Source organism: Zootermopsis nevadensis, unplaced genomic scaffold (genome assembly GCF_977971745.1).
Source record: "Zootermopsis nevadensis isolate Lab colony 2312 unplaced genomic scaffold, Znev_1.0 Znev_ptg000030l, whole genome shotgun sequence".
NCBI classification, from domain to species: Eukaryota; Metazoa; Arthropoda; class Insecta; order Blattodea; family Termopsidae; genus Zootermopsis; species Zootermopsis nevadensis.
The window spans coordinates 17,618,360-17,639,339 of NW_028259162.1; the positions used below are offsets into that span (position 1 = coordinate 17,618,360).

The following is a 20,980-nucleotide window of genomic DNA, read 5'->3' on the forward strand; positions in this document are numbered from 1 at the left end:
TTAATTTATGCACTTTGTTTTTTGCAAAACAAAGCAGCAGCGGTTTAGAGAGGAAAGACTAACTGGGTGTGAACAACATAAACCGGTCTTGAAGGTTAAGAATTTCAAGTTAGGGTACTGGACACTCATAATACTGTCATTCGCCATTGCCCGATATAAAATATCTCAAGATGACAAAACGTGTATTATATGGAGATCAGACAATTTTACGAGTATCAATCTTTTTGACGTAAATACGTATATACGGAAGGGTCATTCGACAAAAACAGCGTTACGAAGATGTGTAGGATCCATACCAACAATATGTACCGACGATGGTCAGCTTTTATATGAAATCCTGGGTGCGAGAAAAAGGATTCGAATTTCCAACACGCCTGCAACAATATTGGCCGAACATGCTGTAACGCTCTTCTCATTTATTATGGATGCTGTATAATTGCCTGAATAAACCTTATTGCAATCCACTCCTTTACCTAAGAAACTAATTGTTACGTCTTTTGTTTATTCGGCATTGTTGTGTTACATTACTGCCGTCAACAACCCGCTTTCCTTATTGCGGAAGGAGCTGAGCTGTGAATCGCTTGTAGAAGAAGTGCGTCGTAGAGTAGATAATATTGTGCTTTTAAAAACGTTTTAGAATATCACAGGTACTTATCTTATATAAGAATTATTAAGAAATCTGTGATAACTGCCCTCCACTCTCTCCATGTTAGTTTTAATTAAATTGATCATTGGCGGTGGACATCGTGGTCTCTTACTACTGAACAAAGTCTGAGGTAAGGGATTCCTATTTTTTATTATTATTGTTCATCACATTTAATGTTTTCATCTGCATTTGTGAACTCGTGTTAAGAGAATTAGGCTCGTCTTCTTTTGACGTAAATTCGTCTATACGGACGGGTCATTAGGCAAAACCAACGTTAGTTACGAAGATGTGTAAAATCCAACGCCGAGTCACCTTTAAACGTTCATTCCCCAGGAATGGTAAGAGTAAGGGTAATGTAACCTATATGTAAAATGATCAGTAAATAAGGACCTTTAAGAATCTGTAATGTATTTTGTTGTAATTATAATTGTTTATACATTTATTGTAATTTTAATGAACCAATGTGTACAATTTTCAATGCATCTGGCGCGTTAAGCGCCCGCCTCTCGAAAACCGTAAGAGATGGATCGGGACATATTGCGTACGAAATACGTATTACCTCTTGAGCTTTCCATATCTGTTTTCAGATTTTACATATCACAAATGGTTTAGGTTCTACAAACATTTATTTATACAAATAAAGGCGCATCGCACTTCACGCTACTGATACATTTGCGTATTTATGACAGATTCTCTGGAACCGTGGTTCCACTGCCAATTTTTTGTCGCGAGTAAGGCAGTACAGAAACCCGTCATACACTGACTTTCATTCATTCGTTTATGGAGAAGCAGACATATGTAATTCTCAGCAATCCGTGCACCACGCGCATGCTCAGTACGAATTCTCGTGCGTCACAGAAATGGAACCAAGGATTCATTGGGTTCACTTGTGTGGCATGGCCGATAAGTGTGATGACAGGTGGTGTTTTGTGCTAGATTTTAAGCTTTTTCTCCAAGAATAAAAGTCTGTGATATTTTCTGTGAGTGGCAAAGAAAAACGGTTTGATGCCAGTTTGCAAGTAGCTATGCATACCGCATTGAATGCTGTTTATGTGCCCTGGCAGCGTTTTAATAAACGAAAAGGTAAGAAAGATGTTATTCAGCGAGTTACATATTTGCGTTTACGAATTGTATTGTAAAAACAAAGCGATTAAGCAGTTGCACTTTAACTTAAACCTTAAGCATATGTTTTTACAAACTAACTTTAACCGTTGTAGCATCCTTACATAATGTATAATGCTGTATTAAATGACAGGTTGACGTTGGTATATTAATTATTTTCATGAAGAAGGACTTTTATTTTGTGAAATTTCACTGTTATATCCATACGTAAAATGGATTATTATTCCTAATTGGCTGCTTGTCGAATTAGATTTACATAAGTCGTTAATAAAAAAAATCGTATACATGTGCAATGACACAAATTGACGAGGTTTCTTATGAATGGTGCTGTGAAACAAAATTTCTTTGTCTCATATACTTATTTAACTCTGCCAGAAGTATCAGAAAAATAAATACGCATATGAATATATGCTTCAATCAGAAGTCCATAATTTGAAAAGAAAAGACATATTTCTATTTAATTATGTACAGGTCAGACATGATGCGTAAATTCTGCCTCATGTTGCAACTGGTCTAAAAGACCAGCAACATGAATAATGTTAAGATGACCTAAAATAACCAAGAAGACCTAAGGTAATGTTACAGTTTCACTTAACCTGTTATTGACTATTGCTGACATATTGATGTTATGGGGTATACAAAGCCTTTTAACTCAGAATTTAATCTCTAATTTACAACGTATGACAATCATGAGATGTGATTGCTCATTGATTTAAGTGATTGGTGGGAGTTGAAATACCAGCTTTATTTTGTTTACTTTAACTTAGGGTCATGCCAAGAATGATTTTTAGGTCCACCAGCCCATTATTCAGCATACAATGGGACTTTTTTCCTTGATATATCAACATTATAAGACAAGACTATGTGTCAGTAGAATTGTGGCAGATGATACATGAATGAATATGGAGCAACAGTAAATTGATACTGACAAGGGAAAACTAAAGTATGCAGGGGAAACCTATTTCAGTTTCACTTTTTCCACCTCAAATCCCACATGGTGTGATGTGGGTGTGAACCTGAGGCACTGTGTTAAGGAACTGTTGATTAAGCACCTGAGATATGCAACAACCTTCTTGATAATTAAATGTAAAAGTAAATCTCACATTCAGTGGCAGGTATTTAGGGCCACCAAAGTTTTTGTTGCTCCCAGTATAGTATTTGAAGTTTTGTAATTTTGTTCATTTGGAGGGACTTTTTATTTGTAATGTAGTTTTAATTTCAGAGGAGGTAGATTAGTGTGTTGAAAGAACTGACTTTCGTGTCATCAGTCTGATTATTATGAATATATTTAATAAAATATACATTTTCTTCGGCGATTTTAAAACCCCCCTTCCCAAACATTATAAATGTGCTGCTGTTGGACTGGATTGAACAGATGCAGGGTAGAGTTTTTAGTTGTCGTTTTGGACGCTCATATTGTGATAAGAGTATTAATTTTTATGTAACTGTTCTTTGAAACAGTTGGTTTAGAGGCAAGGGAATTCTTCGAATGACTAGTAGATGTCAGATTTCTTAAGCTGTTATAATGTCCACATTTTTATGTACATAATAATTTATGTTTTGTTTTTACAGTATTTTATTATTATTCGTGGCAAGCCAAAGCATCTGAACAAGTGAATACTTTCTTTTGCTATTAGTGAGTATTTCAGTCACTGAGTTCAGTTCACTGAGTGTCTTCTCACCAAATGAACTGGTGCATGCAGTTGGGTGGTTGTTGGGAACTTTGCCATTTTTTGCATATGTGTGTCCAGGTTGTTGGGTCTTTTGATCATTGACTTTTTTTCCTCCTACAGAAAATGCTGTGAGCTAATTTAATGTCTTCTTACAAAGCTTTGGAGCCACAAGGGATTTTTGTGCCTGCTGGAATTTGTTTTATTGTTATGGAATTTCTATTCTATAGAACTTAGTTTCTTTGCACGTCATGTCACATGTTTTGTGTATTATCTTTGTTCTCTTTCATAACTTATAATAGAAATTACACTGTGGGGTAATGGCATTTCTACAGTGCATTGAAACTAAGTTATATTTATGTAATGTATCTTTCTGAAGGTATTTTCTGGACTGTCTGTATCAATAATGTGCGTTTACAGTCGTCTATGCTAGTTGGGTAATATTTGGTGAAGTTATGGTGCTTTATCGACTGCTGAGGCAATATCGTATTGATTGAGATTTTATAGGATGATTACTGTAAATTATAACTTGGGAGGGATATTGAAAAAGGCTTGAGTGTCTATAGTATTTATATTTGTAGAGACACAGCAAAACTGTCAAACTTGAGCAAGTCCCTGGCTGTAATATGAATGTTACTAATGTTATTACTATTTTGGTTAGTGTTAAAAAGGAAGAATTCAAGTTGCATTTTTAACATTTATGTTTATCTTTGCTGGCCGCAGTGGCCACACAGTCTGAGGCATGGACCTCGTGTGCCTGGTCGCTGTGACCATGGGTTCGAGTCCCACTCAAGGCATGGATGTTTGTCCGCATTTTTATGTGTTTGTATAGGTAGAGGCCTTGCGTCGGGCTGATCACTCTTCCAAGGAGTACTACCATTGTCCAAATAGATCAAGAAAATGAATGAATAAAACCTCGACACCTGTGGGTAAAAGAGGTTGAGAGAAAGAAAGAAAGTCTAAAACATGGAATTGTCACACATTATAATCTTCAGTAAGGTCAATTACAGTTTCTTCCATAACACAAGAGTGTTAACCTCCAAATTACAATGCTCAATTTATTAATTTTACCACATGTAATCACTTGAAACTCTGAGAACCTCTGTTTCATGACAATGAAATTCAGCCAGAATAAGTTGTGGTTTTATGTTGTCTCTTTATAGAGAACAATTATGTGATTGATGTTTCAGTCCACAGCAGTGCTTTGAAACAGGACATTTATGGGCTCATGCATGTCATGTAAAGCTGGGAAGGAACCATATGCATACACCACCTCACCAGCAGCGCGCCCGACACGACACACTTGCTACTACCACAGCATGGAGAATGGGCCGTTCAGCGCTACTACGCAGGTGAGCTGACCATTCTTACCTTATATGATGGAATTAATCAGAGGCAATACTTATCTTCATATTTTTTTTACTTTTACAATACTGTATCAACTGCTTATGTTATGCTGAGCATGTTGAGGAGACATCTGAGAAGTTTTGTGAACCAACCAATGAATTGCCAACTTTTATACATGTAAAATAGTGTTGTTTTTTCCCTGCCATTATATATGCATTCATATCTTACTACCTCTGACAGGCCTTACCATCTATCACTTTTATCAGAACATTGAGTCTTCGTTGAGGGTTGATCGCAGTGCTAGCTTTGTACTGCACTCAGAAGTGTTCCTCTGTAAGAAATAGAAAATGGGCAAAAAGCTCCATATACTGTACATTAAATTTTGTGTGTATTTTGTACTTATAGGGGAAAGTGTCAAAATGCCACTTGTGTGCCATTAATTTATAATAACGAAGTCATATCTGTAATTATGTATGTTCAGTGGGCATCCGAGACATCATGGCCATAAAGCAAACTTTTATCTCCGATGACACATCTTCCTTTTAATTCCTGTTATTTGTACAGCATTAGATGCTTGGTTGCTTTGAGGGAGCTGTTTGGTGTGGGTAGTGGCTGGCGTGGCCCAGTGACATCAGCCTGTTTGATTTTTATTTGTGGGAAACCCTAAAACAAAATGTACAAATCAAACTTTTACACAGTTAAAAAATTGATGGAAAATCTCTGGAGGGAAATTTTCTCTATTTCTTCAGAGTAACTTTAGTGCACGAATGTAAACAGTTTATGAAGGTGTCTAGAATTCATGTGAATCGATGGAAGATCACTTTCAATATCTACTGTAATGTGGGTAAGTTTTATTTGTAATCTGTTTAGACTGTAGGTTTATCATTTTCCCTAGTTTTCCGAATCTCTGCAGGTCTCACTCGGACAGGATTAGTGTCCACTTCTTCCACCTGATAGGTTAAATTATTTGGGGCTGTGCTTGCGGAAAACTCACTAGTATTTGTATGTGTGTGTTTGTTACTTATGTTTGTGTATATATGGACGTATGAAAGGTTGCGGGGACGGTCAGCCTTTATGGTCTCTGTGTGGGATAAAGGTTAAGTGTGTTTATGATTGACATATGGAATCTGTATTCTTAAAATATTGTTAGGGTTAAAAAATTGTCAGATTTGAATTATTGAGAGTATAAAACATGTATTTTTTATTGTGTCAGAACCCATTAGAGTTGTGATAAAAAATCCTTTATCTAAGGGAGAATGTATGATTTATAGGTTTGGGCAATGCTGTTTCTTACTTCTCAGTTTCGTAACAGTGAGAATACGTACAGAGTTTGTGTGAAGCCATTTCTTTGTATGTTAACAATATAGAAACATGCCAATGGCTCATAACTTTGAGAGAATTTCTGACAGTGTTTAGTAATTGAAAATTTGAACTGGCAGAAATTATGCACATAAATTAATTGACAAAAAATTTTACGTGATATTTTATAATTTTTACTATCTCCTCTAAACTGCTGGAAAAAATAAAAGCAGAGCCATCAGTTTCTAGGTAAATTCTGGTTGATAAAGTGTAATATTGAGAATTTAATTATATGTTATTAAGTATAACTTTCAAAGTGCGTGTTTCGTAAAACCCAGCCTGTTGGTGGAAATAACATAGTGCGTAGCATGGCTTGTGTTTTTCCTTGTTGTCTGATTGGAAAGAGGTGGGAAAGGAATATGGGAGAAAGATGGTAGAGATAAGAGCAAAAAAGTGGCAAATGAAGGAAAGATAAGGGGTAAGGGAAGAAGGTGCAAAAGAAATCATTTTCCATTGAATTCAGATGATTCTTTCCCACTAGTTGATTTATATTGACTTATTCATATTATATATTATGTTGTTTCTCCGCATGTGGATCAATTTTAGCATGAGTCACTGTCCATTCTTGAATTTCATGTACTGTCCTCCAGTCTCATCTGCTCCTCTCTACATTTCTCTTAACTTGGTCCATCCCTCTTGTGTGTGTGATCTGTCCCTGGGTTGTCTTCTGCTCATCTTCATTTACAATATTATTCTTGGTATTCAATGTTCATCTATTCTCTTGACACGTCCAAATCATTTCAGTCTGTTTTCCTCAATTTGGTTTATGATTTTCTTCTTGAGTTCTTCTCTTATTTATCAATTTCTTTTATCCCTTTTCCATTCATTTTCATTACCATGTTTATCCTCCATATATCTCTAGGTTTATTTGCCATTCGTGTTCCTTGTTTACGCTTTCCCAGTGGGTTAGTCTAATTTGTATTGAGTTAATTTTTTATATATTTTTAAATTAAAAGTAACTGAACCCTAGCAGTAACAGATACAGGGAGGAGACCCTAATGCCTACAAATAATATTTTAATATTTTACCTTGAGATTATACGTTTGAAAATTATTAAATTTTGTAATTATATACAAGTCTGTTGGAAATGTTAGGTTTATTTTCTTATATTTAACGGGGCTTCATATTGGGTATTAGTGGGTCGTGTGTTTGAGAGGCCTGATTTAGATGATTTAAGTTCCTCCCAGAACTTTGTATTAAAAAGTGTACAGAAGCATTTTGTACTGTAGAAGTAAGAGCAATAGGACACGACCAAGTGCTTGTCATTTTTGTATGGTTGGTGATGCACGTGAATGTGAAACAAACTCCCAGGAACAGGATGCAACTTGGAATGGTATCTGCCAGCTGTTCAGTTTAGTCAGAACATGGCATTTTTGTCCAGTTATTCTGCGTTAGTCGTGAAAAGAACAGTTGCATAAAGTAAGAAGAGAAATGCATGACTTGGCAAATTTATTCTGAAAAGAATAGTTAGAATTTACAGTTACAGGAACTGTCCTGAAGCTGAGATCTGAGAAGTGAACAGTTTTTTCACTTTAACAATATTCAATGTTAAAATAAATCAGTTCTTACATTTAACAGTATAACGAACAAAGTACTTCTCTTCACTAAGTATTGTAATGATGATTAAATGATGAGAGAAAGACGAAGCCAAGGCACTTTTGTGTTTATTTGTGTTGTATTTAATGTTGCTGTCAGAAGCTCAGACTGTATTGCATTGAATGATGGGGTTGATTAATGGAAGGAAGTGGTCATGGTCTAATTTAAGGTATTATCCCAGCACTCTACTGGAGGGGCTGAGGAAAATCCCATGTTTAGAATAGCCAGTATGTGGCCCAGGATTTGAACCAGAGACCTGAATACAAAGCAGAAGTGCTACTCACTTGGCTCTGACATTTGGTAGGCCAGGCAAGGAAATGTCTGTTGGAAAACCTCATAGAAAGGCTGTTTTTGAGTTTTGGAGTGAATTTTTAAGACAGGTTGTGGGGATGTGAGTCCCGCGCCGTAGCCACACGGTCTGAGGCATCATGTTTCGGACCGGCGATATGGAATACGCACTGGTTTGAGTCTCAGGGGAGAAGGAATTTTCTCAAGAGCTTTCGACCAGTGTATGCGACTGGTGCCAAGCCCAGCATCGTGCGGAAATTGGGGAGCTACAATGGGTAGCGTAATCCGGTCTTGAAAACTAGCAATGGCTGGGGTTCGTCGTGCTGACCACACGTCACCCTGTATCTGGTTGGATGATCGTTCACCTCTGCTTAGGCATGTGATTGTGAGGCCAGCAGCCAGCTAGTTGGCTTTGGCTCTCATAGGGCTGTTATGCCACGGATTTAATTTTTTAATTTAATGTGGGGATGTGAATTGGTTTGAAGTAGATGAAAATGGGGTACACTGGTTGGCTGCTGTGATAATTATGTTGCTGAACATTTTGATTTCTTGATCAGCTGAAAAACGTATGGGCAAGGAACATTCTGATTTAGTCTGTCATGATGTTTGCTTGCACAAATATAACATAGTTCACTTGTATACTAGTGGTAATTATGTACAAAAATGGGAAGGTAAATTGTATAATGTTCAACTTGTGGACTTTTACGCTGAATGTGGAGGCATTATGATTGAAACATTACATAACCACATGTTGATACAGTGTCACAACCCAGAATTTGACAATCTGAACTCTCACTTCCCTGAAAACATTAAATCACATATATGCACAACAACAACAATAAACATGTAACACATATTAAAAACAAAATGTTTATCAGAAATAGCTGCTGCATTATGTATCTTAGGGGCAAGGTTTATCTCAGGTACATAAAAGTAAATACTCTCTAAAATGGTGGATAGATGGAATAATAATGTTAATCGATAGTTGTCACCATATAGATTGAGCATTTGAAGGAAAGTGGACTTCATAGACTTGAGGGATTGTGGAATACGAAAGAAATCAATATGGAATTTGTTGTGGCCAACTTTGAAGGTTTATCCATTCCTTCATTCACATGATGAAGTGAAAATGTGTACTAAATGTTGTCCCCTTTCTGTAGGAACTTTGTGTTCGACCTCTCGGAACTTTCTGTTTATTGAGATCGAAAACAACCCGCTGATGTTCCATATCCCGATTGGAAATAGCTTTTTGGTGCTACAGTCGAATTTGAAGTTTGGACTGTTTCACTCATAGAGATTTCTTAAAACTGTTAAGAAAAGTGGTAAGGTATCTTACACAGATGGGTCGGTCATGTAGTATGCAGAATTAGAGATATGCGTAATGTCCACAAATTCTTGGAAGATCTGTAGGGAACAGACTACTAGGAAGACCTAGGCATTTTTTTTTGATAATATTAAAATGGGCCTTAAAGATGATGTGGACTTCATTCATTTTGTTCAGGACAGGGATCATTGTACATGGTTATGAGCCTTCAGGTTCCAGAAAAGGCACCGTATTTCTTTACCTTTGCCTTGATATGACATTGCAGAAAAGCTGGTGAATGGTTGCGCCTTAACCTTTGTTCATATTTTACTGGCTGCCTAAGTAGTTTGACCTTGCTGCCACTCCGATTGGTCCAGAAACAATGTTACTTGAAAGTATGTATTGGAACCCCAAGTTTCAGCACTATTAGAAGCGTGACTCTGAACCCATATTGAGCCACATCCTCTCTGGATGTTTACTGTAAAATGATCCTGAGCCACGTCAGGTCAATCCACTTTATAATTTTGTGAGACCCATATTGTTCTCATCCTTCCACCTGCTTCTTGGTTGTTGATTTGCCGGTATGGGTTTCCTCGAGATTCGTTTTCAAGCACAGCAATTTATTTTGCATAGTAACTGACAAAACCGGGTGAAGAGTGTAAATTACGATTAGTTACCACTTTCTAACGCCTACACAACAATTTTGTTATTTGTATTGTAAAGCGGCTACGTGTTTCGGCATGTAAAATGTCCTCTTGAGGTTTCTACACATGTTAATTTAATTGCTAAGTGCAGTCTGCAGAAATAAAGATTTCGCGTGTCGAAACATGTAGCCGCTGTCAATATAAATTATTTAATTTCCGAATATAGACCTATTACACAACGTAAATTCTTCATTGTCTATAATCATTTGTTTTAGGCGTAGATATTTCCATAGACAGTTATTTCTTAAATTATGTGATGTGGGACGTTAGAAGTGGGAACAGTATGAAGAGAGATGAGTGAAACAAATGGTTCTATATAATATCTCATAGGAACTATGGTAAAACGGCTAGAAAAGCCAAACCCTGTCAGGACTTAAACCGCATAGGTTGAAATTTCAATCAAGATTTGAAAGTCTTCACTTATGAAAACATTTTGAAAATACGTCATTTTCTAACTGCCAATATCGCACTTCACTCTTGGAATTTTTTTGTTCGTGAAATATTCACCACACTGAAAACTCTTCCGAATATAAATAGTAGATCTGAATTGTATCTGTACTTAATGTAGGCTTATTAATAGTGCTTTCGATGAGCCTTTTTTCTCTTTTCATAAAATTCGCTAGTTCATTATGGTCTTGTTGTGATTAAATTAGGGACACAAAAAGAAATCGCAAGTCATCTTTTAATTTGGTCCACCAATATACAATTTAATCGAAATCCGTAGAGTAGTTGAGGTTATGAAACATGTAAACAAGCACAGCTTCCTGAACATGGCGTGCTGCTCGAAAACAAAACGTCCAAGGACCGATACTTACACAGACATTTCTCTTGTTTTTGTGCACAGAACACATCCATTAAGTGAATCGCATGTTTCAGAAACACTCAGTAAATTTAATTTCAACTAATGAAACCTTGAATCAGGTATTGTAAATTTTACGTGAAAATAGGTTATAAACATCCCTACTAATTTTGTATGCCAAATGTCAACAATTATAAACATGGCGACTATGCGAAATGTTGGCTTTCTTTATATTTAACGCAGGTATAATCTGTGCTGGAGCAATAATGACAATAATAAAAAACAATCCAACGTGTTTACAGTTGCAAGAAATAAAAGAATACTAGTCTACGATTCGAACGTTTGAACACAGCACTCCAGTCCACGAACCAAATTACTGTTAATTGTTGGATTTCAGCTCAGTCAATATAGTGACTGACTACAGACTATATCGGAGTTCGATTCCCGATAGGGACACAGGATTTTTCCTCTAGCCTCTGCGTCCAAACAACCTCGGGGGCCCATCCAGCCTCCTGTCCAATGGCTTCCGGGGTCTTTGACGCCGTGCAATAGGAAAGTAGGCCGTATGAGTTCTATCTGGAATTATTTGTTCCGTACGTGTGCCATATGGAGAGTCCGGCTGAACTGTGTGAGGTAGGCGATCTGTGATACAGATCACGACCACCGTAACCTTTAACTGCTGTTTCATGCGACCGGGTTATGACGACCTTCCCTTGCAGTAGGTATTGATTTTCGGGTTACGTTTATTGCCACAGGGAGAAGTGAGGGCTCTGGCTTCGCTCTGCAAAGTATATCACGTGGTCTGCTTTCCCCTCCCACCTTTATCTGTACAGTATTTGGTTCGATTCTGATACAAACTATTCACATTGCACATGATTTGAATGCAGACTTAAAACAGGTGTATTTGCGTGTGAGGGTGACCTTATAAACTCCTTGACCTCTTTCTTTGTCACCGTAATATTTATCTTCGTAATTTGAGGAATTCGGCGGATTATTGAGGTGGGGACAGAGGGTTTTATTTGTCCTTGTTCAGGGAGGCAGTTCGTGCCTTATCGTTTTTTTTCTGTTGTGGCCTGTTATCTGAAACGTCAGGCGTCGGTCCATGATGGCGTCGTTGCGTCATCCTGGCGCCCTGACCTCGTATGGTCCGACAAAGAGAAGAGAAGTTAAAGGGGATTGTGTGCGTGGAAAGTGATGTAATACTTGAGGGTTATCCTGCGGTCCAGTTGATTAGTGACAAGACAATAGAATGAAGACGTAGATATCTGTGACATTAATCATTCACGTTTAATTGACTGTACACGAGCTGTTATTATGAGAGTAAGCTGTGTAGTTTCTGTTATCAGATGTAAAAAGATGTGTCTTAAGAATGTGATGATAGGAGGTTGTGATTCTCAGAAGTAACTGAAGGTTTATCGAGCGATTTCCGATTTGTTCCTTACCTCGCCGTCTTCGTAACATGGACATGTCCGTGGATTGCAATACAACGGTAAGATAACAGCTGTAAGACTGTTATGTGTTTGTCGTGTGATAAATATTTCCATGAAGTTTATTTTTGTGTACGAGCGTACGTTTGTAAGATCGTATAGTATACCTATGCCTGAAGGTGTAATTATTTTCAAGACGTAATCGTACTGGGTTGGAGATAAGTAGGCATTCTAAATCAAATTTAATCTTTGATCAACTCATTCTTATATTGTCAGGATGATTAAACTGAAAACTATTATGAGATGATAATGTTGCGTCATATTGTGTTGAATATATACTTGTTCAATTTTATCAGTCGAATCACAATAAAATATTATTATTAAATATTAAAATATTACAATTAACATTTAAATATTTAAAATATATTAAAATGATGCTCTCTATCGAAATGTTCGATTTACATTAGAGTATAAGATGATGCTCTAATGTAAATCGAACATTTCGATAGAGAGCATCATTTTAATATATTTTAAATGTTTAAATGTTAATTGTAATATTTTAATATTTAATAATAATATTTTATTGTGATTAGACTGATAAAATTGAACAAGTATATGAAAACTATTAGATGAGCGGAGTACGTACCGTGCATGGCTGAAACCTTCCCACAAAATTTTACTTGGAAACCATAATGAAAGATGCACTTATTATCGTATTATAAAATCTCTGCCTTTTTCGTATTTTTGACGTATTCACAATACTGTATGTGGGTAGAAACCATTTTAAGTGTGGAAAAAATACTGGATAATATTTAAATGATGTGTAACATGCCCCATAGTACCTTATGTTAGTAATTTCACCATGAGTTTGTATATAAAATGTTAATAATTTTATTTACAATCTTCCTCTTATATAAAGCATGCCATAGGTTAGGTCAATATGCTTTGTTCAGTTCTGAAGGGTAATAGTGAACGATGGTGTGTGATACTACGTCACATCGCCCCTTTGCCAAGGTTGTTGTGTCCACTGGGCCAAATAAATTAGAAACGGAAGCCAGCTTTTTGCCTTATTCAGGGTATCAACCACGAAGATACGTGAAGGTTTCCGGGCCGATTGGGGCTGGAAGTCACAGGTTGAATTTTTTAATTTAATATTTAATAGAAATTGTATTTTGTGAGGAAAAGGGACCAAGTAGCTAGCTGTATAGGTCTGTATATGCCTGAGCTGTGTATATGAACATCGTTTATGGGGTGGGGGGGGGGGGGTATTCGACGTGTTTGTCAGAAGACGGTCAGCCCGAGTTCGTGGTGACATACATATCAAATCCACGTGCGACTGTCCTATAGTTTTTAATATTTTGATAATGTGACCTAAATTTAAGGAATCAGTCTGATAGTATCTGTGTACAAGGATATGAGAAATGAACGTGACCGTTTTACAACACTTTTCTGACTTCATTTGCATTCTTTGCGCGGAACGCGTAAATTGACGACAATGTAAATTCCTCATACTGCAAAGATTCGATTAACTGGATGATTAATGAACAGTAAACTAGAAAGGATATGAAAGGAAGCGGTCGTGAATTATTTAAGGCACTGTCTCGAATTCTTCTCGGAGGAACTGAGGAACATGCCCTTACAATTTTGACTCACCCTGTATACAGCAACTTGTCGCTTTACGATGATTTGATTGTTGAGTTTTCGTAGTAATGTACTTCTGTGTACGCAATGATTTTTTAATATCGTTCATGTAGAATCCACCTGTCGGGAGTCTTTCCCATAGCCAATTACTGCCCGTGTAATGTTTGTCGTGTTGAATATCGCCCATTTTTATGTTCTGTCTTCACATATCTTGACAGCCATGACACCAAAACGCTCGTCATCATCGCATTTTGCGTTACAAGCCTGAACTTAGTCTTGGTACGAACCTGGCTGTTATGGAAAGGTTGAAGCAAGGCGAAGAACTTTTTCACTATACGAACAACGGACTTCGAAGAGAGATTTCAGTATCAGTGTTTCCCGTGGTGTGACATTCGGAATACGAAGATTTGACGACTGATACTGTCTGTCTAGGATTCCATCACATTGCATTCGTAGTTTATAATTTACGCGAGAAACAGCCCGTATGCATTTTTAGGCTTACTGATTTTAAGCCATCCTCGCGTCACGAAGGTTAGGATTAGAAATTTCCGCCTGTACGAAGTTTTATAATGAAGTTGATACATTCCGCATGGCTTGTCATCCGAACGCGAACTAGTTTATCCGAAATGCGCCGTACAAAATCGAACACGTGCAAACAAGAACACAAAGGACGCGTAACGTCTCACTTAGTGAAACGAGAGGAGGTGTGAAGATGACTTTTTGGGGATGTTGACAGACTGCGAATACTTCTCAGATTATATCCCTTTGGTGTATCGGTCAAACACCATCACACTGACCGTATTTAACAGCGTATTTCGGAAACACCAATTTGGTCGTGACTCCTGGCGTGCAGTGCCTCGAAGGCAATGGATGACAGACTAATCCTGAAAACCGTCTGGGATAAGGGGTGGTCAGAATGAGCTCATCGCAGTGTGGACTTCGAAGGAGAACATGTGGAAATTGATGAAAATGAAGCATGAAAGATGTTGCAGTCTCGCGCTGAGGATTTGGCAGACAAAGGGTCGCACAAGTGACGCACTGTTTTATCCACAGCTTTGACAAGTTGCCTTGCTGTCTCACCTTTCGTAAGTGATAGGACTGGTGGTACTAGAGATATACAGAGTTGATGGCCCCAATGTGGGACGAAAGTTAAAGGCGAACTTGGTTGTTTTTAGAGAGCTGTGTACAGCGAAGAAGACTACAAAGGTTTATAATCCGTACGGGAATACAAACACGCACGCTTAAAAATTCTGAATTTTCAAATGCTCGTAGATGAAATTGTTTCTGCTAGGACAGAGGTTCCCAAAGTGTGGGAGGCCGCGAGTGGTTTTCTGAGGGGGGAGGGGCGTTTTGTTTGCATGAAAACGTTATTTTAACTAAATATGTAGAAACATTTTTAACATCCTTTGATTGGTTGAGGCAGTTTAGTTGTCTTACTCATAGCTAAATTTTATGGCAAATCTGTTTGCTTGCACTTGTTATGGAAGGGGGGCGTGAAATTTATGAAATGTTTTAAAGGGGGCGCAAGGTATAAAATTTTGGGAACCTCTGTGCTAGGAGCATTGTTTTAGAACAATTGTTAATAAAAGATTACGTTAATTATCTTACTTACGGTGCTTTTGCTTGTAATTGTGCAAAATAATGTGTATGTAACCGCATCTTGTTAATGAACAGGGTTCGAACTCCTTCAGGGTTCATTAATTTTTTAACCTTGTGGGCTGATGTAACGAATGTGCCTGTGTATATGCTGGGAAATCTGTATTTCCATAATCCAGAATTGCAGTGCTCTTAATTTTCGTTTCCAGGAAGAGTTACGAGCCGTGTCAGGTGGCTGAATGGTGAATAACCAGAATATATATGGTTTATTCACCATTCAGCCACCTGACACGGCTTGTAACCCGAGAGTCTTTAATCAACTTCAGTCGCCGCGAAAGCTTCACTTTATACAATATGTAAATTAATTTAATATTCTATATTCATTAAACATGATGTGCCATGAGTTAGCTTCCAGATACATACAAAATTATGGAGACGTTGCATTGGTTAGAACCCCATATTACTTCTTTGCTTTTAAATTTTATAGTTTCGAAACGTCATATCAAAAAGAAATTGGAGAGTAACAAATTTGTTTTCGAAGAACTGAAAAAAGAAATTGTCCAATTTCATCACGAAATACATGATTCTTTAACATTAGAGCAAATTTATTTTAAAATCTGTAAGTCGGAGAGAAAATATAACGTGTTTTTTTTTACCAGTTGTACTACAATAACACTTATGAAATTATTAAATCTGTAACACTCGTCACGTCTCCATGGAGAAGACCTCTTCTTCAGAAGCTAGTAGTCGCTTAACTAATCGAAAAATGTTCTACCTCTTACGAAACGCAAAGTGTTCAGAAAAGCACCGCTACGTGTCTCTGTCCTTAGCCAAATTAATCCAGCCTAATACTGTCAGCGTATAATTGATTTGCTTTTAACACAAAAGCAATCTGTTACACAAGAGATTTCCTTTTATGTTCAAAATGGCTCTTTTAATCATGGCCGCTGACCTGCGCGCTGATGATATCAAAGTTAGAGAATACATCGACTGTTCACGGAACCCCCATGTGTCAGTAGGCTTACTAAATTAATTAGTTAAAAGACATTTTATGATTCTTACGCGATCTCGTAAATAACCCTCGGAATGAACCGTGACTTTTTTTACACAGTCAGCTATATTTCTTCTAGACGGTCAGTGATGCGTCGACCGGTAATTGAGCTTCGATCGTCTTGTTTGTGGCCTTGCACAGGATCAGGATAGCTTGCACTGATAATTGCCCCATCTATGTTTGGTTTGATATTAGCTTACCTTGATGCTTCTTAGAGGCCTGAAAGTTTCCAGTAATGACGCTAGGTGGCAAGAGGATCTTTTTTTTTTATAAGGACAGCTACCGTTAGGCAGCGTTTAGAAGTAATTGTAATGTTGATGTTAATACTTTGAAATAATTTAGTCGGCTATGTAGCAGGACAGATGTTTGTAATTTTATGTGGAAAACGAATGCGAAAGGAAAGGAAAAAGATGAGTGCGAATGGAATAAGTAAAACGAAGAAAGGACTTAAGAAGATACGAAATAAATAATTCCATGTTTAATATCAACTAACCTCGAAAAGTCTGGGTTCTGTCAATAAGCAAATGGACAATCATTAGATCCAGTGGTTAAAGCAGGATACGTTTCTTTGACATCGCTTTTGGAGTTTGGCTTTGTAAGAAAGCTCTTTCTGTCCGCCTATGAGTCATACAGAACGCGAGTGGAAGTTGAATCCGTTCCCACGTTCGGTTCTCAGATTTATTTAGTGTATTTACAAGACCTCTCTTGCCTGTGATACAGCGTACAGATAATTTGGAGGGAGGGAGGCTTCATAATTGCTGTGGGAATGCAATTGTTCCTAATGTCATGGAGGAAGTAAGTTCAAGAAGAATAGCGAAAATCTTTCTCCAGTCTGGAGTGCACGTTTTCCAGATGTGTTCTTTTGTGCTTTTACGAACCTCATCTTGCACCGAGACAATTAAAATTTGTTTATTTACATCGAATGAATAAGCTCACTGATTTAATCTTGTTTTACTTTGACGGTAATCTTTGTCTTTCTGTTTTTATCCCGTCGTGATTCATCATACATAATATTTAAATATTTAATGAATGACCTTGAATGCGATATTAAAATACAATAGGTCTGGAAGAGGAAAACTTTCTGATATTTGATGGACATCTGACGAAGGATTGCACTTAGGATATTACATTTGAGTTTATATAGATTATACACCTGAAGATGGTTCATTTAGAACAGAAACATGTAGTGTAAAAGATGATGCTCTAATGTAAATCGAACATTTCGATAGAGAGCATCATTTTAATATATTTTAAATATTTAAATGTTAATTGTAATAATATTTTAATATTTAATAATATTTTATTGTGATTAGACTGATAAAAATTGAACAAATATTTAATGAGTGTTAAGTAGGATTTGAGGTTTTCAGGGCGATGAGTCCAGAAGATAGTTGTCTTACGAGTTGTAACGCTGTGTAGTCTTGTGGAAGGTGAAAGGCGAACTTATACCAGACAGCCATCTTTGAATGAATGTTGTCTGTTGAATTAAAGTAACTTTTTTTACGTTCCATCAGCACATTTAAATACTGTATGAATTTTGTTGGACAAATGAGAAATCAATGAACGCCAATTTTACCGTTCCGCTGCAGATGCATTTTTGCAAACTACAAAAAAACAAACATGTTTAATTACATTTATTGCACTTTCTCGCTCCATTTGGAAATTTCTGCAAACTTTTCTGCATGGACTTTGTGCAGGGAAAACGAGGTTAGGTTTTTTTTTGCGTTCTTTACACTAAGTGCATAGCCAGTCCAATCGATTGAACTCGAGAATCACTTGATGTATATCGATGAAGTTTGATGTGGAAGTTGTGTTGTTCTGCAAAAACCTCAAAATCGTGCTTTCGAATTTCCTACGAGCGGTGGTAACAAAATTACGGATGAGTAAAATCTTGAGATGGGCACTGAGGTGCTGCGATCTGGTGGCCAAAGTGGGAAGTAGCGAACAAGGCGGACTTAATAAATAAACCTGAATGCACGTTGCAGATGTAAAGAACGCACGAGGATTGTGCGTGGAATACGTTTATTGTGTAATAGGTCGGGTGTTGTGGTGAATATATATTTTCTCAAAGAGAATATGCCGATCCTGGCGGTGATGTCAGTCAGAACTGCACCTGTTGTGAGTGTGAACACAGACAGTCAGAGGATACCCATCCTTGTAACATCGGACGCAAGCTTTGGTGATAGCTCAATGGACCTTCACGTTCTTTTCGTAAAGCTTTTCTTGGCTTCGCTGTAACATAGGAACGATTTGCCGTGTGAATTTCGAAATATACAAGCAGTAATATGGTCATGTATGTAGTATTTCCCACTTGGCAATTTTGAGCCACGATATTTTATGAAATTCATTATGAACGTCATGGCGTTTGATATAATTTATGAGGAAGTGGGCTGTTAAAATTCTTTACATAAGCTGCTGTCTGTTTCGCAGACATTTTCCGCGATTTAGTCAGGTATGAATTTGTTATCGTTGAAAAATGGCTAATGAATTTATTTCCACCTGTGAAGAAAACTGGTTTACACGAATCTCGTCTTACATGGAAATTTTTGCGTCTTTACATTACAGTAGTCTTTATCATCCGACCTAAATAAGACCGAAGGACTCGGTTAATACGAATAATTAATGAAGGATAAATGCCAACTCAATTTGTAACCCAATTGATGATATTATTAAATTTATAGTAAAATACATACAGTATCAAATGACGTCACGTCGAATAATCGGGACCCCGCTGTACTTCGATTCTGTTCCCTGTCAGGGGGTTATCGTGTGTTCGTTTTCATGCGTATTACCAGAAGAAATGATCGGTGTTGTGTAAAGCCAACGCTACTAATTGATATCGGTCTAAATTAGCTGAGCGCATTGAAATGAGGAGTCCTTGTATTTACCTTTCAATGACAAAGCATTCCGTTAACTATTGGACACACAAACCTTCGGTCTTAGTGTCATTAGGTGGAGTAGGGAAAGTCGGGTGATGTTTGTTCTTGTTCGCCCAGACGATCCGACGCCTCGAAGTGATACGTCGGACTTCCCTAACCGCGATCGATCCAACGCTGAAAGTAGAATTGTCTCCTCCTCTGGCTGCTATTATTACATGTGGCATCCAGACAGGAAGAAGACGTGGGAAGACGTGAGAAGTTTAGTAACTCTGTTGATGCCATGGGAACTGGCGAGAGAGCATAATACATCACGTCCTACAATTGAGCGATGCGTACGTGTACTAGGTGAGAACTTGAAGGGAAGGTAAGGAACAGGCAGTTGTCTCAAATACATAAAACGTACATTTTACACCGCGCAGATATTCTAATATCCATTATTATATTAATAAAATGGAAAGTTCCAGTATGTCAGCAATTATCAAGTTTTTTTTAATTCACTTTTTGCGAAGCGTATTTTTTTTTTGAGAAACTGCCATTGTTCGTAGGGTTTGGCTGTCTTCTGAGTTGTAGCGCCGTGTAGTCTGGTCTAATCACGGCGATGGGTCACTCATTGCCCTGATGATGGAGACAGCAAAGGCCCCTGAAACGTTGGTAAACTTCTACCAGATTGCACGGCGCAACAACCCAGAAGTCAGCCATCTTCGGACTCTCCACCGTGAAAACCTCAAGTCCTACTTCGTATATTAATGTATTTCGGTGAAACGTTTGTTGAAAGTATACAAACGTTTGAAGTTTGTCAATTGATAAGTAGGTAGGTAGGAGTTGGTTAAATTTTATGTTGAAGAGATACGTGTATGTTTTTACATTGCCTGCAGTCTAATAGTAATTTATAAAATGTTTACCAAGCAACGCTTGTCCGTGAAGAGACAAAGTGAACACCACGGTGTACGGGTGTCCTGTTATGGAAGCCAAAGATTGTAATAGTGAGGATAAAAATTCTCCGTAGAACCCTGCCCTGAGTTCAGTTTTCAGAATTATTTTTTTCTTCTTCTAAAATCCGAATTTTATACAGAACGAGCACAAGAGAACTTTACACTTTCAAAACGAAACAGAAAACAAATACGGCGTTCTTAAAACTTCACACCCACGTCAGTCGACAGAAAAACTCTCAAAGTTTTGTTTCAAATGACCCGGGTCGTCGTTGTTGTTGCGCGCCTCCGCTAGATGCCACTAGTTTTCAAAATGGCTACCCGCACAACAGAGTAGTTGGTGTGTTCTGCAGTTATACTGAAGAAACAGTCTGTAACAGCTGTGCAGCGTGCATTTTACACACAATTTCACACGGAACCACCCAGCCGAGTATCCGTTTACGCCAGAGTTGAGGTATCTAATCACAGCTGACAACTTCCATCACTGGGGACACTAAACAAAGTTTCGGACGAGTTGGATTATCGTCTCGACATCTGCTGTGTGTCTCGTGGAGCACATATCGAGTCTCCGTGATGTGTGTACAAAACTTTGAGAGTTTTTCTATCGACTGGTTTAGGTGTTG

General features: G+C 37.6%; 1 protein-coding gene and 1 long non-coding RNA gene across 11 annotated transcripts in view; one reads left to right on the forward strand and one right to left on the reverse strand.

The window, feature by feature from the left end:
• The first annotated feature begins 667 nt into the window (after positions 1-667).
• Positions 668-20,980, forward strand: part of LOC110833763 (uncharacterized) — a 76,826-nt gene continuing 56,513 nt past the window's right edge. For 3 of the 10 annotated variants that reach the window (XM_087358981.1, XM_087358984.1, XM_087358988.1), the window contains exons 1-3: positions 1,506-1,729; positions 3,341-3,404; positions 4,629-4,790. In XM_087358981.1, coding sequence (XP_087215107.1) covers positions 4,659-4,790 — 132 coding nt within the window. In that variant the 5' untranslated portion in view covers positions 1,506-1,729; positions 3,341-3,404; positions 4,629-4,658. Of the gene's footprint in view, positions 777-1,501; positions 1,730-3,340; positions 3,405-4,628; positions 4,791-11,711; positions 12,324-20,980 lie in introns of those variants that run through there. The other 7 variants (XR_015537942.1, XM_087358989.1, XM_087358990.1 and 4 more) reach the window with 6 other exon arrangements.
• Positions 4,406-11,576, reverse strand: LOC147872193 (uncharacterized). Its single transcript, XR_015537943.1, has 2 exons — positions 10,851-11,576; positions 4,406-5,448 (listed from the first exon to the last, which is right to left on the reverse strand). It is a non-coding gene; the product is annotated as an uncharacterized LOC147872193 (long non-coding RNA).